The sequence below is a fragment of the Geosmithia morbida genome (genome assembly GCF_012550715.1).
Source record: "Geosmithia morbida isolate 1262 chromosome Unknown scaffold_14, whole genome shotgun sequence".
NCBI lineage: Eukaryota > Fungi > Ascomycota > Sordariomycetes > Hypocreales > Bionectriaceae > Geosmithia > Geosmithia morbida.
This window is the reverse complement of record NW_023336201.1, coordinates 421,774-440,885: the sequence shown is the minus strand read 5'-3', so window position 1 is coordinate 440,885 and position 19,112 is coordinate 421,774. Positions and strand designations below refer to the sequence as shown.

General features: G+C 53.8%; 7 protein-coding genes across 7 annotated transcripts; 4 read left to right on the top strand and 3 right to left on the bottom strand.

Annotated features, from left to right (window-relative positions):
- Positions 1-353: 353 nt before the first annotated feature.
- On the top strand, positions 354-1,652 carry GMORB2_2733 (O-methyltransferase; the record flags this gene model as incomplete). The annotated part of the gene is made up of 2 exons (XM_035464711.1): positions 354-651; positions 712-1,652. The coding sequence occupies 2 exons, from the start codon at positions 354-356 to the stop codon at positions 1,650-1,652; spliced, it is 1,239 nt and encodes a 412-aa protein (XP_035319381.1).
- Positions 1,653-2,792: 1,140 nt separating this feature from the next.
- GMORB2_2732 (uncharacterized protein) lies at positions 2,793-3,948 on the top strand (the record flags this gene model as incomplete). The annotated part of the gene is made up of 2 exons (XM_035464710.1): positions 2,793-2,983; positions 3,057-3,948. The coding sequence occupies 2 exons, from the start codon at positions 2,793-2,795 to the stop codon at positions 3,946-3,948; spliced, it is 1,083 nt and encodes a 360-aa protein (XP_035319380.1).
- A 647-nt stretch (positions 3,949-4,595) lies between these two features.
- Positions 4,596-6,031, bottom strand: GMORB2_2731 (uncharacterized protein; the record flags this gene model as incomplete). Its single annotated transcript, XM_035464709.1, has 3 exons — positions 4,596-5,352; positions 5,420-5,886; positions 5,960-6,031. The coding sequence occupies 3 exons, from the start codon at positions 6,029-6,031 to the stop codon at positions 4,596-4,598; spliced, it is 1,296 nt and encodes a 431-aa protein (XP_035319379.1).
- An 813-nt stretch (positions 6,032-6,844) lies between these two features.
- On the top strand, positions 6,845-7,287 carry GMORB2_2730 (Outer membrane protein TOM13; the record flags this gene model as incomplete). Its single annotated transcript, XM_035464708.1, has 2 exons — positions 6,845-7,132; positions 7,198-7,287. The coding sequence occupies 2 exons, from the start codon at positions 6,845-6,847 to the stop codon at positions 7,285-7,287; spliced, it is 378 nt and encodes a 125-aa protein (XP_035319378.1).
- A 530-nt stretch (positions 7,288-7,817) lies between these two features.
- Positions 7,818-9,538, top strand: GMORB2_2729 (YidC/Oxa1 family membrane protein insertase; the record flags this gene model as incomplete). The annotated part of the gene is made up of 3 exons (XM_035464707.1): positions 7,818-7,883; positions 7,953-8,930; positions 9,014-9,538. The coding sequence occupies 3 exons, from the start codon at positions 7,818-7,820 to the stop codon at positions 9,536-9,538; spliced, it is 1,569 nt and encodes a 522-aa protein (XP_035319377.1).
- Positions 9,539-10,158: 620 nt separating this feature from the next.
- Positions 10,159-11,959, bottom strand: GMORB2_2728 (Protein of unknown function (DUF1688); the record flags this gene model as incomplete). The annotated part of the gene is made up of 4 exons (XM_035464706.1): positions 10,159-10,802; positions 10,887-11,103; positions 11,206-11,481; positions 11,564-11,959. 4 exons carry the CDS (start codon positions 11,957-11,959, stop codon positions 10,159-10,161), a joined length of 1,533 nt encoding a protein of 510 aa, XP_035319376.1.
- Positions 11,960-17,613: 5,654 nt separating this feature from the next.
- On the bottom strand, positions 17,614-19,030 carry GMORB2_2727 (ATP-dependent RNA helicase; the record flags this gene model as incomplete). Its single annotated transcript, XM_035464705.1, has 3 exons — positions 17,614-17,672; positions 17,769-18,809; positions 18,922-19,030. The coding sequence occupies 3 exons, from the start codon at positions 19,028-19,030 to the stop codon at positions 17,614-17,616; spliced, it is 1,209 nt and encodes a 402-aa protein (XP_035319375.1).
- Positions 19,031-19,112: the final 82 nt, after the last annotated feature.

Below are 19,112 nucleotides of genomic sequence, written 5' to 3'. Positions count from 1 at the left end.
CCCCCCCCCCCCCCCCCCCCCCCCTCCTTTTCTCCCTTCCCTCCTTCCTAGGGTCTCAACAGGAGAACAGTAGGAGAACAATAGGAGTTGTAGTTTTCATGGGGTTTGAAGTTTCCATGGGGTTCGAAGTTTCCATGGGGACTGTACTCTCCTCCGTCTCGTTTCCCCTCGCTCCTACGTCTTCTGGGTCTCCCCTCTCCCTCTTAAGTCGTCGAGGGACTCTCCCCCCCGAGCCCTTGGACCTTACATTATTTTACGTACGACGTACTGCTACGACGTGATAACTACATACAAACGCCCCGAAGTCCCAACCCGTCCCTGACAGCTGTCACAGCCTCCACGCCGCTCCCAACATGTCGTCGTCGTCTGAGGTTGATAATATCGTCGCGATTCTCAAGGGAGTCGAGGCCTCCTCCTTCCAGAGTGAGGCTGACCGCGTCCGTTTTCGTGATGCGCTCTTCGCCACGCTTAGAAAGGTCCAGACGCCATGGGACATTGTCTGGGAGCACAACTGGGTCAACGGTACCACAAATGCCAGCATCAAGACCCTCATCGACGCCGGCGTCTTCCCCAAGATGGTGGAGAATGACTGTGCACCCAAGACGTCCGCCGAGCTGGCCAAGTTGACGGGTGCCGATGAGAAGCTTCTCTGTATGTTCTGGATGCCTTTGTCGTTGTTGTTAAGATTTTTTTTTCCTTTTTTTAAAAAAGGGGGTCGTCAATCTGCACCACGGAAGCTAAGACGCAGAAACACTCTAGGCCGCCTGTTGTCACAGATCTCCGGACAGAATCTCGTGATCGAGACTGCCGAAGACACATTCGCGCCCACAGAATGGGTCAAGGGCCTCGTGGCCGACCCGGCCCTGAACTCGACATACGGCAGCTTCTACAGCGACCTCAACAGCCCAATCTTCTGCGCGCTGCCGTTCTTCCTCAAGGAGACGGGCTTCAGGAACCCGACCGACGCCAATAGCTCCAACTTCCAGTACTGGCAGGCCGACCCCAACATCAACTTCTTCAACTTTGTCGGCACAAACAAGAAGCTGACGGCATCCTTCAACGACGCCATGGAGTGCCACTCCAGGTACAACCTCACTCCCTGGCCCGAGGTGTACCCCACCGAGACCCTGGTCGCTGATCTGAAGACTGACCGTCCCGTCATCGTCGATCTCGGCGGCGGCAAGGGCCACGACCTGCAAAAGTTTAGCGACCGCCACCCAGACCTCCCCAAGGGCTCACTCGTCCTGCAGGACCTCGGCGATATCCTGACCCATGTGAAGACGTCGGATTCCATCTCGGTACAGCCGCACGACTTCTTCACCCCCGAGCCCATCAAGGGCGCCCGCGCCTACTTTATGCACAACGTCCTGCACGACTGGGAGGACTCCAAGGCTGTCAAGATACTGAAAAACATTGCTGGCTCGATGGAGAGAGGCTACTCCAAGGTCCTGATCCACGAGAGTCTTGTCAGCTCTGTTGCCCCTGCTTCTCGGGTCACCGTATCCGACATCACTGTCATGGCCTGCTTGTCGGCAAAGGAGAGGACCGAGAAGGAGTGGCACAGCCTTCTCGAAGAGGCTGGCCTCGAGATTGTCAAGATCTGGAGGCCTATCCACTCTGTTGAGAGTGTTATCGAGGCCGAGCTCGCATAAGTCGTTGAAAACATGGTCTACGGCAGACGAATCCTCTTTATATATCGGGTCATGGAGTGGCTTTGGACTGCTCATCCAACCGTCAAACTGACGGGGCAAAACCGAGATCATGAGCACATATAGTTTAGAATGCGATTCGTATCAAGTCATATTAAGCTATATCAAGCTATTGTCAAGGACATGTCAGAAGTAATAGAGAAAGTGATGAAGTCATAATCATTTATCTCTATCCTCTTTCTTTCTAGTAGCTTCTTAGCTACCTCTTTATACTGGTTCCAGATTCTTATCTTTAATGCCTTTATGTTGGTATCGTCTTTTCTTCCTTTATATTCACCGTACGATATCACAGGTGCATCAGCTCCTTCTTCAAGAAGAGCCTTTGCTGTTGTGATGATCGATAGTTGTATTGTTCTAGGATGACTCTCTTCGTGATAGTAGCATATATGTTTGCCAAGTCATCCTGAGGCAACAACCCCGGTACCGGGTTATCCCTTCTTCCGGCCGCATTTGGCAGCCTGATGCAAACACTTTAACTTGCTTGTGACAATAATTATACTTCCTTGAACCTTAACTGATTCTTTTTTGATCTCCTAATATCCTTCTTAGATGTGGCTTGATAGCTTGAGATGGCTTACTTAACATGACTATAACTTAGTGGCTTGACACTTCCCTGACTGTCCTTTGTCCTTTGTCAGCACTTGGCGAAAGTCCTTTGTTAGCACTTGACAGTAAGTGAGTATTGTAGTGATGAGTAAGGGAATTTTTGAGGTGCGCGTGAAGGCCGCATGACAGGCCGTAACAATTTCTGCGATTCGGGCAAGTGCATGTCACTCGGCTATTCCGTACCTTCCCACTATTAAAACCAATATCACCGAAAACAGTTTAGCGTCCTCTAAGGTCAAATCACCCCTCGACGTCAGTTGCTCCATTTCCTACCCAATACGACCAGCTCGGCCAACTTCTCACAATCGCTACCAACGGCCAGAGAGACGCGCGCACACGTCAACTAATCACAGGCGCGCGAGAGCAAACGGATGGGTAAAAGGCCGGCAAAGATATAGGAAGGCGAAACCATCAACCTCGTCAGCGGTCACTCCCCGTTCCCCGTTATCACCCCCCCCCCCAGCCCCCTTTTCCCCCATGGCTTCATACGTCGAGAACCCGATGACCGAATCGTCAGCCAGCGCAGGAGGAGCAGGAGGTGGCCTGCGCAACGAGGTCAAGAAGCTCAGGAAGAAGAAAGTGCTTCTGATGGGAAAGTCCGGCTCGGGAAAGTCGAGTATGCGCAGCATCATCTTCAGCAACTACATTGCACGCGACACACGACGATTGTGCGTATACCCTTTCCCTCCGCCCCCTCTCTCTGCCGTCTGCTGATCCGGTCTTGCCGTATCACTATTTCAGAGGCGCGACAATCGACATTGATCTATCCCACGTCAAGTTCCTAGGCAACCTAACGCTCAACCTGTGGGACTGCGGCGGCCAGGAGGCCTTCATGGAGAACTACCTGTCGCAGCAGCGCGTGCACGTCTTCTCCAACGTCGGGGTGCTCATCTACGTCTTCGACATCGAATCACGCGACGTCGACCGTGACCTGGCCACATATGTCGCCATCCTCTCGGCCTTGTTGCAGTTCTCATCGACGGCGCGCATCTACATCCTCATTCACAAGATGGACCTGGTGGTCCCGTCGGCCCGCGAGACCATGTACGACGACCGCGTGCGTCTGGTACGGCAAAAGACGGCCGAGTTCGCGCACTCACTCGGCGGGTCCGACGGCGCCGCCGCGGCCGTCGACCTGGTCCCGTTCGCCACCTCCATCTGGGACCAGAGCCTGTACAAGGCCTGGGCGTCCATCATCCACGACCTGGTGCCCAACCTGTCCGTCATCGAACAGAATCTCGCCAACCTCGGCCAGGCCATCGAGGCTGAAGAGCTCCTCCTGTTCGAGCGCACCTCCTTCCTCGCCGTCTCGTCCTGGACCTCGCCCGAGGGCCAGCGCAACCCCACCGAGGACCGCCTCGAGCGCATGTCCAACATCATGAAGCACTTCAAGCAGAGCATCTCGCGCTTCACAGGCACCCCGCGCAATGCCGAGCAGTTCGTCCGCATGGAGCACAAGGCCGGCATGCGCTTCAGCCTCTTCATCCTCAAGTTCACCACAAACACCTACCTCATGGTCGTCTTGCCGCCCGGCGAGGCCCGCTTCAACGCCGCCATGCTCAACTGCCAGGTTGCTATTCAGCATTTCAAGTTCCTCGACGGTCCGGCTGCCACCACACAGACATCGACATGAGTCCGTCATCAAAATCTACAAGAGTCCCCTATCATCTTGCCCAAGTTTACGGGGGACAGAATAAACAAAAAAAATATAATTAAATGGAAAGGGAGGGAAAGGGAAAAGAAGATGAAAAAAATGAGGGAAGCATGGTTTTTTTTTGGTGCATTGTGATTTGGAGTTTGGTGGTGTATTGGACGATACCATCGCACTTTTTTTCTTCTCTCCTTTTCCTATTTCACAATGTTTGCTTTTTGGCCTGTTTGCCTCCAGGACTGGAGTTTTTTTGGAGTTTTCTATGTCTAGAACGGAAATCTTGTATGGATATATGCTTCCTACCCATTTTTTTTCCCCTTTCTCTCTCTCTCTTCTTCTACATGGTAGTATCTTGTACATAGCAGGGGTAGAATAAGAGACGGTTTCTTAAGCCACTAATTTTTCTCTTCTTCTTTCTCTTCAATTCTTGTTTCTAATCCTTCCTTGTCTGTCTTTAGTTCTTCTTTCTACATTACTACTACAGTACTAGTAGCTCTTGAGTAGCTCGTTTAGCGAGTTGAACAACTCTTACCGAGGTTCCAATGAATTCCAAATGATTCTGTTCTCCGCCCATGCTAGGTTGGGAGATTATAAAATAACAATAAAAAAAGGAAGGAAGGAGAAGAGCCCTAAGTCCACTTGACCATTGCCGTACCTCCCTTCTTGAACTCAGCCATGTCACCTAGGACGAGAGACTTATCGGTGTGGTTCTTGTTGGGGAACGTGGTGATCAGGACCCATGGACGGGAACGTGTATCGGCCGAGGCGCTCTGGACGAAGCTATAGATGTCGCCGACGGTGTGGGTGGTGTTGAAGCGGGCGGGCAGCCTCGTGCCGTCGGGGAGCTGAATCCGGATCAAGACGGTAGGTTGGGAGTCGTCGACGGCAGGAGCGTTTGACGATGAGGATGACGCGGCGGCAGCGGCGGGGGCTGCTACTGCTGCAGTGGTCGTGCCGGAGCCAGAGCCCGAGGCGCCGGGGACGGGGCTGCCGAGACGATGTCCGGAACCGCTAAAGGGCCTGTACTTCTTAGGCTGGGGTTGGAAGGGCGTGTCGTGCTGCTGGAGCTTGACGTCGACGGGAGCGTCCTGGGTCACGTTCATGAGGTGAAGGGGGGCGCGGCCCTGGCGGATGAGCTGGAGGTCAGCCATATTGGCCGGGTCGTCGAAGCGTCGGAGGTCACCATCGTCAATGCTAAATCCCTCCTGCCAGATGTGCAGTATGCGTTCCTGCGGTTGGACGTTGGCGGCTCGCGCCGCTCCCAGAGGGTCGGGTATGCTGCGGCTCTCGGTACCCTCACCACCTAGGGTCATGCCGGTGCCGCGGAAGCGGGAGGGCTCCGCGGCCACGGCCTCTGGGGTTGCAGCTTCTGGGCGGGCAGAGTTGCTGAGGCCTCCTGTTAGATCGTTCCTTTCTTGTACAGGGGTCGCGACAAGGGATGGTGAGGACTTACGCCTTCGCCTTGGCCAGAATGTCGCCAATAATTCGCTTGGAGGATCCCCCTTCCTGCTTGGGGTCTTGGACGGCGAGCCCGGATTTCTCGCCCCCGGCGAACAGGTTGCCGCGATTGTCGTCCTCGTCGTCGTCATCATCGTCGTCATCGTCGTCATCGTCATCGTCGTGCGCGTGAGAGGCACTCCCAGCCAGCGAGCTGAGGGTGGCTATGCCGGCCACACCCCTCTTCCTCGGCTGGACCGGCGGCTTGCGCGTGCGGCTGTTGGATGAGGACACGGGAGCCGGGCGGCCGTCGAGGGTACGGGGTCCAGTGTACGCCGGCTCACTCGCTGCTGCTGACGCTGCCGACCCTGATCCTGACTGCTGTGCCTGCTGCTGCTCGAGCTTCCTCTCGTCGTCGTCCTGGAAGTACGAGTTGGTGGCAGCCATCATGTCCCAACCGTTAGCTCCGAGATACTGAGTAGCCTAGAAGAAGGAATGCATCAGTACTCGGGAATCACTTCGCGCGGTAAGAAGTGAGGGAATTGATCCAACATACGACATCGGGCGATGCGCCAGTCATGCTGGAAAACTCGCTGACCTGCATGGACTGATCAGGTTGGTCAGCCATGGCGGCGGCGGGGTTGTCGTGATAAGAGAGAGGGAAGAAGAGATAAACGGAGGATAGTGCGTGTCGTTGGATGTAGTAGCAGAACGAGGGATCTGAAAGCCTCAGAGGGGAGAAGTTGAGAGGAGAGAGGGTAAGAAGGGGGGGGGGGGAAGGCTTAGGTGGTGAATGACGATGCGGCGACCACAGGCAGCTTCAATAGCAACGTCACCAGGCGAAAGCTCCAGGGCTCTTAGCGGGTCAGTGTGGGGGTGATTTAATACCTGTATGAGTGTGTACGAGTACGGATATACGCAAACTGATCTAGAAAGTCCTACTCCCTGACATAAGCCGACCCTACCCCGCTGCATTTTAGTTGACCCGAGACCCTTAGGTAGGGTCAACTAACCTTATATCTCTACGAGTACTCGTACCTGTTGGTTTGTAAATAATCTCATAAAGTTCACATATAGATTTATTGGAGGAAAAATATAATAATGAATAGGCTTTTTGGGAGAAAATTTTTCAAAAGCTTTTCTTTTCTCTCAGGACTCTCCAAAACACTTACAAGCCATTCGACCCCACCGGAACAGCAATTCAGCCGTACGCCGTATTACGTAATCTAGAATCTTGGCTGTGCGTGCGCGTTGTTCCCCCCCCCGACCAACCACCAAGCTTCATTTGGATTACCGCTGAAGCTCAAGGATTTGAAGAACTGGGGGAGATTCTGCTTGACGATCGAATATCCATCTCATAATAAAGAAGCCAGTCGACGACGACAACGACGATATACACAAGAAGAAATCCCAAACAAGGAAAACGACGCTGCCGAAAACCATGGCTGCTGCCGCCCCCGAAGACTCCGTCAGCCATCTTGCCGAATCTGGCATAACGATGCACTCAGACAGCGAGCAGTACTCGGCCGCCGAGGCAGACAACGTCACCGAGTCGCCCGAGTCGACATCGTCATCGCCCATCATCCTGTACAGGTCGCCTACCGTGTGGTCCTTGGTCAGGGGCGCCGCCATCAACCTCCTGCTCCCTTTCATCAACGGCATGATGCTCGGGTTCGGTGAACTGTTTGCCCACGAGGCTGCCTTCCGGTTAGGATGGGGAGGAACAAAGGTATGCACACATGCACACGGCCCCATGCTCTACTCAACGATGGCTGACAAGATGCAATCCGTCAGGTCTTCCCCATGTCGCGCAGACGTGTTCATCCCATCGGTCCGGGTATTGAAGCCAGGGAGCAACGTGGAAAGTCGGCCTTTGGTCTATGAACAACGGCGAGAATAAATCACACGGCTAGTTGCAGAAGGATGGAGTTCTCGCGGGAAACTCCCGGGGAAATATACATGCATACACACACACACATATATATATATATATAAACAAATAAGAGTTCACAGCGCATTGCATCTATCTTATTCGCCGAGGTGTGGCGCGTTGAGTCGCTCTGTTGTAGGTACCAGAATGGAACAGGAACAGCTGCGAACAAAATTACAGAAATAAACGGTACAAACGTCAAATAGGTCTAACTAAGCCTGGATAGAACAATCCCTTAGATCCTTTTCCTCCAAAAGTTCATGTCATACTCGTAAATCCATTGAAAGGAGGTCTAAGACGCTCTCCGTACTTCGGCAATGGGGAAAACCATAAATAAGTGGGTCCCTACTCACTCTCGGATGTGACAAACCATCGCGCGCCTTTCCCATGGACCAAAAAAATTCCCCGTGTCAACCTCCTCCTCCCCAAAAAAAAGGCTTTGGAGAACACAGGACAAGCCTCTCGCTCTCTCTGTCTACCCACAATGCTTCCAAGCAGAGCAATCATTCGCTCCCTTCCCTCTGCGGGAGCCCAAGGGCAGAAGCTGAGTGTATGTTGTTGCTGCCAGTACCTTCTTGGGTAGACTCCTTAGCTGACCCTCGAAATCGAATTGAAACAGGCTGCTATCCCGAGGACAGCACTTGGCAACGGGCGACGATACGGAACGGTCTCCCAAACACTGGGAAGGAGCATCGGTGGCGGCAGCGGCAGCGGCAGCAGCAGCAGGATTGGACTAAACCTTTACCCGAGGATGTCGAGGCCTGCCATGGCCGTCGGTATGGGAACCGTGGCGTCGACAAGAAACCTCTCGCTTCCCAGCTTCTGGTCCTCCAAGAAACCCGTCCAAGAGGAAGCCGCCGCGGCTGCCAACTCCACCGCCGCTCCAGGGCAGCAAGCCACGACGACTACGACACCATCACCTGTCGCCGAAAGCGCCCCCGTCGAAGCCGTGACTGCGACCCCGCCCATCGATATCGCTGCTTCTTCTGCTGCCGCCACGCCCGGGCCAGAGCAGCTGTCCGTCATAGGCGACCTGGTCAACAGCAGCGGGAGCGAGATCCTCAGCCGAGCCGAGGACATAGGCTACCTGGCGTCGCTGGGTTTGGACTACGGCTTCGGCCCCACGTCCGCGATGCAGTGGGTGCTCGAGCACGTCCACGTGTGGGGTGGCGTGGGCTGGGCGGGAGCCATCGTCTCGACGGCCATGATCCTCCGCGTGGCCATGTTCTACCCCACCGTCAAGTCGACGCGCTTCAGCGCCGACATGAAGCGTATGCAGGAGGACCCACGCTTCCCGCAGACGACCGAGATGCTCAAGCTAGCCATCCGCGACGGCGACCGCACCGCACAGGCACAGGCACAGGCCCTCAACGGCATCCTGCGCAAGGAGTACGACGTCCCCATGAGGAGGATGCTATGGAGCTTCCTGCCCATCCCCTTCAGCTACGGTCTCTTCCGCATCGTCACTGGCATGACGCACATACCCGTGCCCTCGCTCGAGACCGGCGGCTGGCTCTGGTTCACCGACCTTACCGTCGCTGACCCTTACATGGTTCTGCCCGCCATGGCTACCGTTCTCATGGTTGCCGCCATTGACGTATGTTGCTCCCCTCTCTCTCTCTCCCCTCCCTCTCTCTCCCTCTCCCTCTTCCCGACATCCCAGCTAACGCCCAGAATCAGATCAACGCTGCCAACTCCCCCAAGTCGCAGCAGGGCATGGTCAAGATGATGAAATACATACTCGTCCCCGTCATGCTCTTCGGAACCTCTTTCCTCTCCGCCGCCGTAAATCTGATGGGTGTGTCGTTTGGTTTTGCCACCCTCATCAACACCGTCATCCTCAACAACAACGCTGTCCGCCGTTCCCTCGGCATCCCCGAGCTTCACCGTGCCCAGAAGCTCCCTGCATCCATCCCCACCACTGCCCTCGCCGGCTCGGCCGGCTCTGCCACCTCCGCCCAGAAGCTCATCTATGAGCCCCCCCGTCCCCAGCAAGCCATCAGCCTCCGCGAACAGTTTTCCCGTCAGCTCGACGACGCCAGGAAGGCTGCTACCGAGAAGATGAGCAACTTGACCGGTCAGGCTGGCGTTTCCGCCCAGGACAAGGCCGAGAAGAAGCGCAAGGAGCAGCTCCGTAACCTCGAAGCTAAGCGTAGGGCTCAGGAGCGTGAACACTTTGAATCCAAGTACAAGGGCAAGAGGTGAACTCAACCTCTCTAACCAGGGCATTTTTCCTTCCTGGCTCTTGATACTTTCTCCTTTGATCCAATTATTTGGCGTGTACGAAAACAAAATAGAAAGAGGACGCATATTTTGTTGGTAGTTTCTTGTATAAAAATATAATCATCCAGGGAGAGATCCGCGTCGGATAGATAATTTGTAACAATACAATTATTATTATTATTTTTTTGGCTATGAACAATCTTCCTTCTCTCACCGTTGTAGATTGTCTTCTTCCATAAAAATAGGGAAATAAATGGTATTTGTATTTACAAGGGCGTATATCCCCCAGGATTATCTCGAATGTGCCTGCATCTACTGCTACGTCAAGTAGCATTAAACCTGACTGGGGATATCTCAGAGTACTACTGCTAGTAAAGGGCTATTCCAATGGTATCAATCATATATTCATTTGATTTACCCCGAGACAGATTTAAACGTGTCTCCAAGAAGGAGAGTGGTATCCAAATGAAAAGAAAAGGAAAGAATAACGAGAGTAAGACAGCAACATTAAAAGACGGTTCCGTCACTGTCAATGAGGATAGGCGGTTCTTTGGTATTAGGGCGATTGATTTCGGCAATTTCACGACCACCCTGGTAAAATGTTAGTTTTCGTCGTCTCTCGGACTCATGATATTGGGCAGAGATAAACATGCCTTCCAGCTTCCAGCCTCTAGAAGCTGCTGTAGCGTCATCTGGTTCCCAGCAAGGTCTTTCTTGAGAACCATGTTAACATCCAGGCACAGACGGTCGAGTAGACCGATCGTCGCAGCCCTCCACTCAACCACGACGTCATCACCCGTCTCAAACATGGGTGCCACTTCAATCCCCTTGGTGTTCGTTCGGCGGCAGTAGTCGGAGTAGTTCTCCAGACCGCGGTCCATGTCGTGGCTCTTGAGGTTGAGGACGCCCAGGTCGACGAACAGACCACCGTTGCGGTACTCGGGCAGGCCTGTGAGCAGCTCGGTACCGGCGAAATGGATGCGTAGGAGCGACTGCATGGGCTGCATAACCGAATAGGCGAGCCACTGGGTCAGCTTGTGGAAGGGCAAGATAGTCTCCCAGTCACCACCGTTTTCTCGAGGCATGGACTGGCATGGCCAGGCATCACCCAAGGGAATGCCGTTGACGGATGTGCGCGACTGGGGCCAAATGGATGATAAGCCATTGATGAGGATATTCCAGAGGACTGTCAGAGGAACAATAGGCATCGAAGAGGCCTGCGTCGACGGGTGTGATAGGATGTGGTCTGGTCCGGGACAAGTAAGCAGATGAACGAGACAAAGGAAGCAAGCAAGCTGGAAAAGGGGTGGATGGACAAAGCCTAACATACCAACCATGTGTCCTGGACGACCATCGCCGCCGAAAAATTCATTCTTCTCCTCAAGAGCCTCGGCCAACTTGATCAGCAGCTCTGCTCGACCCTCTACACCGACGATCTCATTTCCTGGGCGCGACTGCAGACCGGCAGCCAGCTTCTCGGGAGTAAGAGCCCGAAGACCAACCTTGTCGACTTGCGCCCTGTTGGAGGAGTCGCCGGAAAAGAGGCCCTGCAGTCAAGATATCAGTACATGTTGGCAGCAGATACATGTTGGCAACAGACTCAGAAGCCACCAGCAGGTCATGAAACTTTAAAAGGGAGCTGAACTAACAGATTTAAACATTTCCAAGCTAGCAATGGCAATGCCCTCAGAGCGGCGGTATACCCTGCCGTTGTCCGAGCTCTTGTAAGACCACTCTGTACCCGCGCCGGCGTCAATGAGGACGCTGACGAGGAAGAGGTCGATCAAGCGCCTACAACGTTCAGTGTTATCCACCTCGGACGGCCAGGTAGAGAGGAGCTGGGCGATGCGGTCGCGACCGCCGACGCAAAAGTGCTGGTAGCGGCTGTGAGGTGGTATGCTGGTATAGGGGGCGTCGAAATCTCTCTACAAGACTCGGGTCAGTTTATCAATACACGCAATATGTAGGCTCCGAGCTGGGTTCGAGAGGATTCGGGAGTAAACATACCCTGATCAATCGAGTGACGAAAGATACGACATCAGACATCTTGTCCATGTCGACGTCAAAGTGAGCCAGGTCGTCTCGCAGAGCCTTCTCGTATATAACTTGGCTGCGCTCCCTGACAGCCACTAGACTACGAAGATATCCGGCGGGGTCAAGGTTGGGATCGGGCGGGCGCGGCATATCCATCTTGGGCATCTTGACGGGACCCCTGGGCGATATTAGAGGGGGACTGCTGATACTGCTGGTGCCATTGGTGGCGCTCCCGGCAGAGGTTCTCTTTGCCCAGCTCATGGAACCGGCCGAGTGGACGCTCGAGTTGGAGTAGGATGTGTTTAGGGGGGCGGGTGTAGACTGCAGGTCCGCCTTTGCAATCTTGTCTCTACGAGAGAAGAGGCCCATGGTGATATCGGTGGGGAGGTGGTGACCTCGGCGGGAGGGGAAAGGGCGTTCCTGCGGTTTCAGAGACCGCGTGCTGGGAGGGGGAGGGGGGCGAGGCAAGGAAAGGGCCTATCGAAGATGAGATTATCGTCTCTTGCTGGTGTTTTGTCAACTCTTTGTGCGACCAGACGGGATAGAAAAAGAGCGAGCCGAGGAAGCAAGCGAGTGTCTTGGGGGGGGACGCGTTGGTGGAGAATGAGCGACGACGGCGGCGGGGCAACAATGCTGGAGTCGAGATGCAGTGGATCCTCTTGGAGAAGTAGGGGGTGGATGATGTTGAGAAAAAAGCAAAGTGCCAAGGAGGAGAGGAGAAAAAGAAAAGAAGAAAGGATGGAATGGGAGAGGGTCGGAAAGGTGTGAAATGTGGCCGGCAGTCCCAGTCAGTTGAGGGTCAAGGGGCGATAGGGAACGAAAGAGGAGGGGAAAATCTACTCAGACAGAGAAGGTATGAGGCAGAGTTAACTAACAAAACGGGAAGGAACAACTGGAGGCAAGAATCGTGGAGATGTCTAGGACGCTGTACGAGGGTCGAGTTACTGTAGTAGTAGTCGATTGTAATCTGTACAGATTACATGTAATGGTACAAGTATCAAGTACGAATAGTTGGTAGGTACTACGGGGTAGTAATAATAACATACAGGTCAATCGATGGTATTACCATGATACCATGATACAATAATTCCCGTTCTATAAGACTCTAGTCTAGGGTAATACGTGTAATGATGATGTCTAGGAGTACGAGTATTGCAGGTAAAACGGCAGCAGAGAGTAATACCGTAGTCTATCGTATGAAAATCAGCAGTCATTATCGACTTTTGTGCGAGTACGTACTCAACTCATCCTCGTAAACCCTCAGGGGTCAGACCACTCCCATGCTACTACCGCTGCGTCGGTGCTCGACCCATGCGCTCTCTGGGCTCTTTAGGCCTTTCCATCCTTGAGGCGGCGGGGTATTGGCCGAGGAGCTAAGAGTAGCGCGCAGGTTGCCCCTGGCCAAAGTGGTCCCAGGCTACATGTACGAAGAACGGATGGAGACTGGAGTCCGACGTACATGCACGGAGAGTATCACAACTTCTATAACGTAATATAGAAGATACAAGACTAGGCAAGTAATTTCTTGGCTCAGCCATGTATCAGTCGTGGACGGTCGTGGGAGTAGGAGACGTTTACGAAGTATTACGAATAATACCTTATAGATACGTCGTAGATGATGGCGGCGTCGCAATTAAACACCTCATCCATTGGATGCGTGAGCTATCGACAAGACAAGCTAAGACCTGAACAGATTACGGATACAGGTTGATACCCGTAGTCCCATAGGTACCTATGTAATCTGTACTGACCTGACCGACCGACCTACAGCCTACCACTACTCATCTGCTACTGACCTGCTAACCGGACCTAGTACCACGTTTGGTACGCTGTAGCCGGCTGCTAGCATGCTAGTGCCCAGGTGGACCGGTCTCTACCACTCGGACGTCCAAGAGTCAGGCACAGCGCTGTGACTGGTCGGCCCCTAGCCGTCTACTGAACGGAGGGCTGTCAATCTCTCTATCCGCATCCACTAAAGAACAGGGAATAATTAGTGCTCGGATGCACTGCTAAGTCGGCCCCCTGTGATATACCTGTACGAGTACGGAGTACTTGCGCTGTCATAATACCGTGGTTTGACATGTTTTGCGAGGATTTTCCATGACAAGTGACTGCCCGGGTGATGATTCCTCATTACGCCATTGTTGCATTCACTGCCAGGGAGGTAATAACTCTGATGGACGTTGTATCCGTACTGATGTGCGACAGAGTAATAGCAGGAGCATTGCCTACTGTACTGACAGTCGTAGTAATACTCTGTAGCTGTCGATGGTGCTGCTGCACTGAGTAAGAGAAGTCAGAGACGATGACGTAAGGTATTGTGTGTACTCACAGCACAAGTTGAAAGCACAAGGCCCCCCTCCTCTCACTCTTCTTTCTTCTTCACCTTCCTTTCTTCTCCGCCTTCCTCCCGCCCTCCTCCTTCTCCGCCTCCTCTCCTTCTCGGCTTTGGTAAGCCGCTATCGCCCTAACCTACCGGTACATTGCGAGTCGACGGTGCTACCGAGCAAAGCCCCCTGCGAATCCCCCCCCCCCCACGGATCCCTGTCCCGGTCGTTTTATCCGCTCGCCCGGTCCTGGATACCACACCGGGATCTCCTCCGAGAGAACCATCTTGAGCTCCATAGGTTGACCTGTCCTACGCATACCCTGATACTCATACGCATACAATCTACAAGTATCGTTACTACTACGAGGACAGTTTGTAGTACTCCGGACTCGTACCGTATCTGTATGTTGTATGTCTCGTATGGGGAACCTTTGCCGTACACGGTACAGGCAGCATTCACCATCCTCAGACCTCCCCTCAGAGCCCTAAGCAACCGAGTTCATCCACATGCCGCTTCTCCCCAAATTAAACGTTTCGACGGGCCCCGGGCACTACGGGACTTTATGCCCTGTTTTCGCCACTTCTGGCCCTGACTTGCAGCGGCCCCTGGTCTCTACTCTTCTCCCGGGGAACATCATTCGCTGTTCTTCAGTCCTCGGCGACCTATAGGCTACGACGAGTTATTACGGATACTCGTACGACTAAAAAAGATCTGATAGAAGTATCACTGCTAACCCGTAATGCCCCTTCTTCCCGCCCCTGACAGGAACCATACGGTTGACCACAATGGCTCGCTCCGACTCATGGATACCAAAGGGCGGTTGAGTACGACGTATTATTACAGTCTACGAGTATTCATGCATGTGGGAGTCCAAACATGTGAACCGTCTCACATGCAGCAATCACCTACCGACATGCAACCTGCAGATACTATGCGCCGTACGTAATTCACAGATAATACTTACCTGCATATGCCATATGCCATATATGATATCGCTTCTTCTTGCTCCTCTTCCCCTCCCGCAGGCTAGGCCTTAGGGTGATGACGACCTGCACGCGCCCAGCAGCCAAGATTACCGAGACACATGCACGTGTCCAGCACACCTGAGAGCATGGCCGAAGGTCCCAGTGACTGGGGAGCATTGGACAAGGATGGTTGACGGTACCAGCAAGGTGCTAATTAATACCACACGCGCGGGATCGTTGTCATGACAGTTGCACCAGCATATCCCATCACGATTCGTTCCGCAGCAAGCACTTCCAATTCGACCCGAGTTCTCTTCACGCCAAGAGCCAAAAGGTCGAACTCGTTCCCTCATCTTCTTCCGTGGCAGTTTCGGAGTGTTACAACGACTCTACGCAAATGAGTTCCATTGGACCGGGGAGAGAGAGATCAGGTAGCAAAGAGCAAATGAGAGTGGGAAGAGAAAGAAAAAGAAAGAACGAAAAACCACTGGCCTGGCTACCGGAGACTCGGTAACTTTTCTTTTGCGCCCCCCCCTGCAGCATGTGCCGCGCGAGATATTACGTGACGATACCGCGTGGTTCAGTCCTGCTCTACCGCCCTGGACCGCCAAAGTTTAATTGTCACGGATATATTCGAATGGACATTATATTCTGTGCTGCTACAGGTGGTGGCTAGATGAAGAATACAGATTATATGGAGCTTGGATCCATGATCGTCGCGGCCCCAATACTCAGACTTGTTGCAAGCATCACTGCTGGAAATTACAACCATGACAACGTCATCTAGGTTGAAAGACTTGATGATATTCCCTTCTGCCTCTTCTCCGGTACCATACCATAGGGACGATGAAATGAAATTATGAGAGGCAATGAAATCCAAACATGGCTCAAATGACGGAAACCGACACTCCAAGGGAAAGCAGAAGATTAGCCCACAATCATAGACGTGTTGACCGGAAATATCGGTCCAGGGTATCCGACCACCCCAACCGTTGAAGATACCCGGCACCGAACATTGTGTGCTTCCTACTAGCGACAGCTCACGATGACCCGTAGACGTGAATACAGCGGTCTCTGCCCGCTGGCACGTCCTGAGTCGATATATGTGTGTCCTGGTGCTTGATTGTTCAAAAGGAAAGGAAATCTATCCATGAGGTTATCTACAGATGTGAGTGTGGGAGCAGCCTCTGGCTGCTTAGTCATATATACTTGGGTGCCACAATTGAACTCGTATGATCATCCCAGAGTTGAGCTGTGGTTAATGAAGTGTTGTGATTATGAATCCTGGACGTCGTTGTCGGTCCTGATCCACCATGACGACCTGACGCATGCGTCTCTTCGATGGGGCCCTACGGGCCAGTACAGGGACTAGGTTGTGACGAAGGACGCCCTCAGGGGAATGAAGCTGGGTCTCCCTTGGAACCCGTACTGGTGGTCTACGATACCCTGGGCGTGAGTCTTGGAATACATCCTCCTACACTATCAAGTCTTATGTACATATGCCCACACACCGAAAGATCGCCAACGCTCCTGTGGAGAGAGAGATGTGTGAGGAGCGCGTCGAGGAGCTCCGCGCCGCCGGAGCCCATATCCACGACATCACTGTAGGTCTTGCTACAGCCCCCCCCTCCCCCCTATGTAGAATATTCCCACGCGACGACCCGCGCCACGGCGTGTCTAGCCTGATGGAGATGGCAGCGTGTAACGTGGTGCACAAGACGTCGACCGGTGCCACTGGACAAGACGACGTGGCGGTCCAACACCGAGTTCGAGTGGGATTTCTACGACAACGCCACCTCACCAACGGTAACTGGACGACAACGCCTTCTGGACGGCCTTTGGCTGTGGGAGGCGCACTGCGCAGTCCGTCGTCGACAGCGCCCTGGCTCACGAGGACGATCACGGCCGCGTCGTTGAGCTCGACGGATTGATGGTCACTAGCGGCTTGGCCGGCGGCCAGGATAGCACCTACTCGTGCCGTCGTCCTATGCCGGGTACCCCATCACCTTGGTGGCCATCGGCCAGAGCGGGTACGGTGTCCCCAGTGCTCTCTGCGTCTATGGCGGACAGTACTCTGAGCATGGGCTTGTGTGCGCCATGTCGGCCATGTCGGACCTCTTCCACCCGAAGGTCAGGCCGCAGTGGCACAAATGGAAGGCGGCCGAGGGGTCTTGAGAGGACGTATGGCTCGTGTATACCTGCTCTACTGGGTCGTTTGACAAGTATGCTTGCGAAGCGTAAGCACGCATGAAAGAATGAATGAACAGATGGAAATGATGTACTTTTAAAAATAATAAATAATAAATAATGGAGTCTTGAGTCGAAATAAAACCATCATAAACTGATAGTGTAAACATGGATACAGCCCCTGGTGTCCCTCACTCCCGACGCCCCATTGCCAACATCGAAGATCAGTACTAGTGTTGCTTCTCACTGATCGACAATTCGAGCGTGCTGGCTCCCCGCGAAGCAATTGTTCACAATCTGAATAGTACTGCTGGTACGTATAGTACTATCTTATTCCACCCATCGATAGTCAGCATGGTGCATCGCGACGGGATTGTCCGTAGATTGCAAACCTACCGGACCTGGATTATGGCCCCTCTCCTCCACGCGATATCTGCCTTTTTCTTCTTCTTCTTGTTCCTGTTGTCTCGGCGTGCTCTTTCGTGCCACGAATCCGGAGGAGATTCGATATTGACGTATAGACTCGAGCGGCTTTGTTGAACTATGCAATTAGGTCGGCTACGTTCATGGGCATCTCGTCAATCTGGGTTGAGTAGTACACTGTTGAGAGAGTTAGAAGGCGGTACTGGGAAAGTGGAGAAGGAAGAAGGAAGAGGAGATACAAGGAGGGTATTGGTTTGAAGGGAAAGAACTTACACTCGATATCACGCAGGATACGAACATCCTCGGTGGTGACGAAATTGATAGCGACACCCTTGCGCCCAAAGCGACCGCTACGACCGATACGGTGAATGTAGTTCTCGCGGTTGCTAGGCAGATCATAGTTGATGACGAGGCTGACCTGCTGGACGTCTATGCCGCGAGCCCAGACGTCGGTGGAGATGAGGACGCGGCTGTTGCCTTGGCGGAAGTCTTGCATGATGCTGTCGCGCTCCTTCTGGGGCATCTCGCCGTGCATGCTGCTGACGGTGAAATTTGCGTCGCGCATCTTGTCGGTGAGCCAGTCGACCTTGCGGCGGGTGTTGCAGAAGATGACGGCCTGGGTGATGGTGAGGGTGTCGTAGAGGTCGCACAGCGTGTCGAACTTCCAGTCCTCCTTCTCAACGGCGATGAAGTACTGCTTGAGGCCCTCGAGGGTGAGCTCGTCGCGCTTGACCAGGATGCGCACAGGGTCCGTCATGAACTTGGTCGTCATGTCCAGCACATCGTAGGGGAGTGTGGCGCTGACGACGACGACCTGCGTCGCCGGCGGCAGGTACCGGTATACGTCGTAGATCTGTTCCCGGAACCCCTTGTTCAGCAGCTCGTCCGCCTCGTCGAGCACCAGCATCTTGATGTGCCGCGTCCGTAGGTGTCGCCGCCGGATCATGTCCGCCACCCGGCCGGGCGTCCCCGATACAATGTGCTGCCCGTAGTCTAACTTCCGGATGTCCTCGCCCACGTTGGTCCCGCCGATGCACGCGTGGCACTGCACGTTCATGTAGTCACCCAGGGCCATGACCACCGACTGGATCTGCGTCGCAAGCTCGCGCGTCGGCGACAGCACGAGCGCCTGCGTCTCTCGCACCGCGGTGTCGATAACCTGCAGCATGCTGATGGAGAAAGTTGCCGTCTTTCCCGTCCCCGACTGGGCCTGGGCGATCGTGTCGCGTCCCTTGCACACCTGGACGATTGCTCGCGACTGCACTGCCGATGGCGACTCGTACCCGTATGCGTAGATGCCTCGCAAGAGGTTCTCTGCGTGCACAGTGTTCATGTCAGCCCGGTCCCTATTCGCGTCTTACTTCCCTCTCCTCTCCTTCCAACTCTCAAAGATTCTTAGTCCTTTCAGGTAGTCGTCGGAACTTACCCTTCAACGACATGGCCTCGAACGTGGGGTGCACCGTCACCTCCTTGGACGTCGAGAACTCCATCTTCTCGTCCGCCCTGCGGTCAATTCCACCTCCTCCTTCGGCCATTGCGTCGTAATACTGTGTGGTGGTTTGGGAGAAATAGGAGACTGAAGAGGAACAAGTCGGTTTGTTGCTTGTTTGTTCTGTC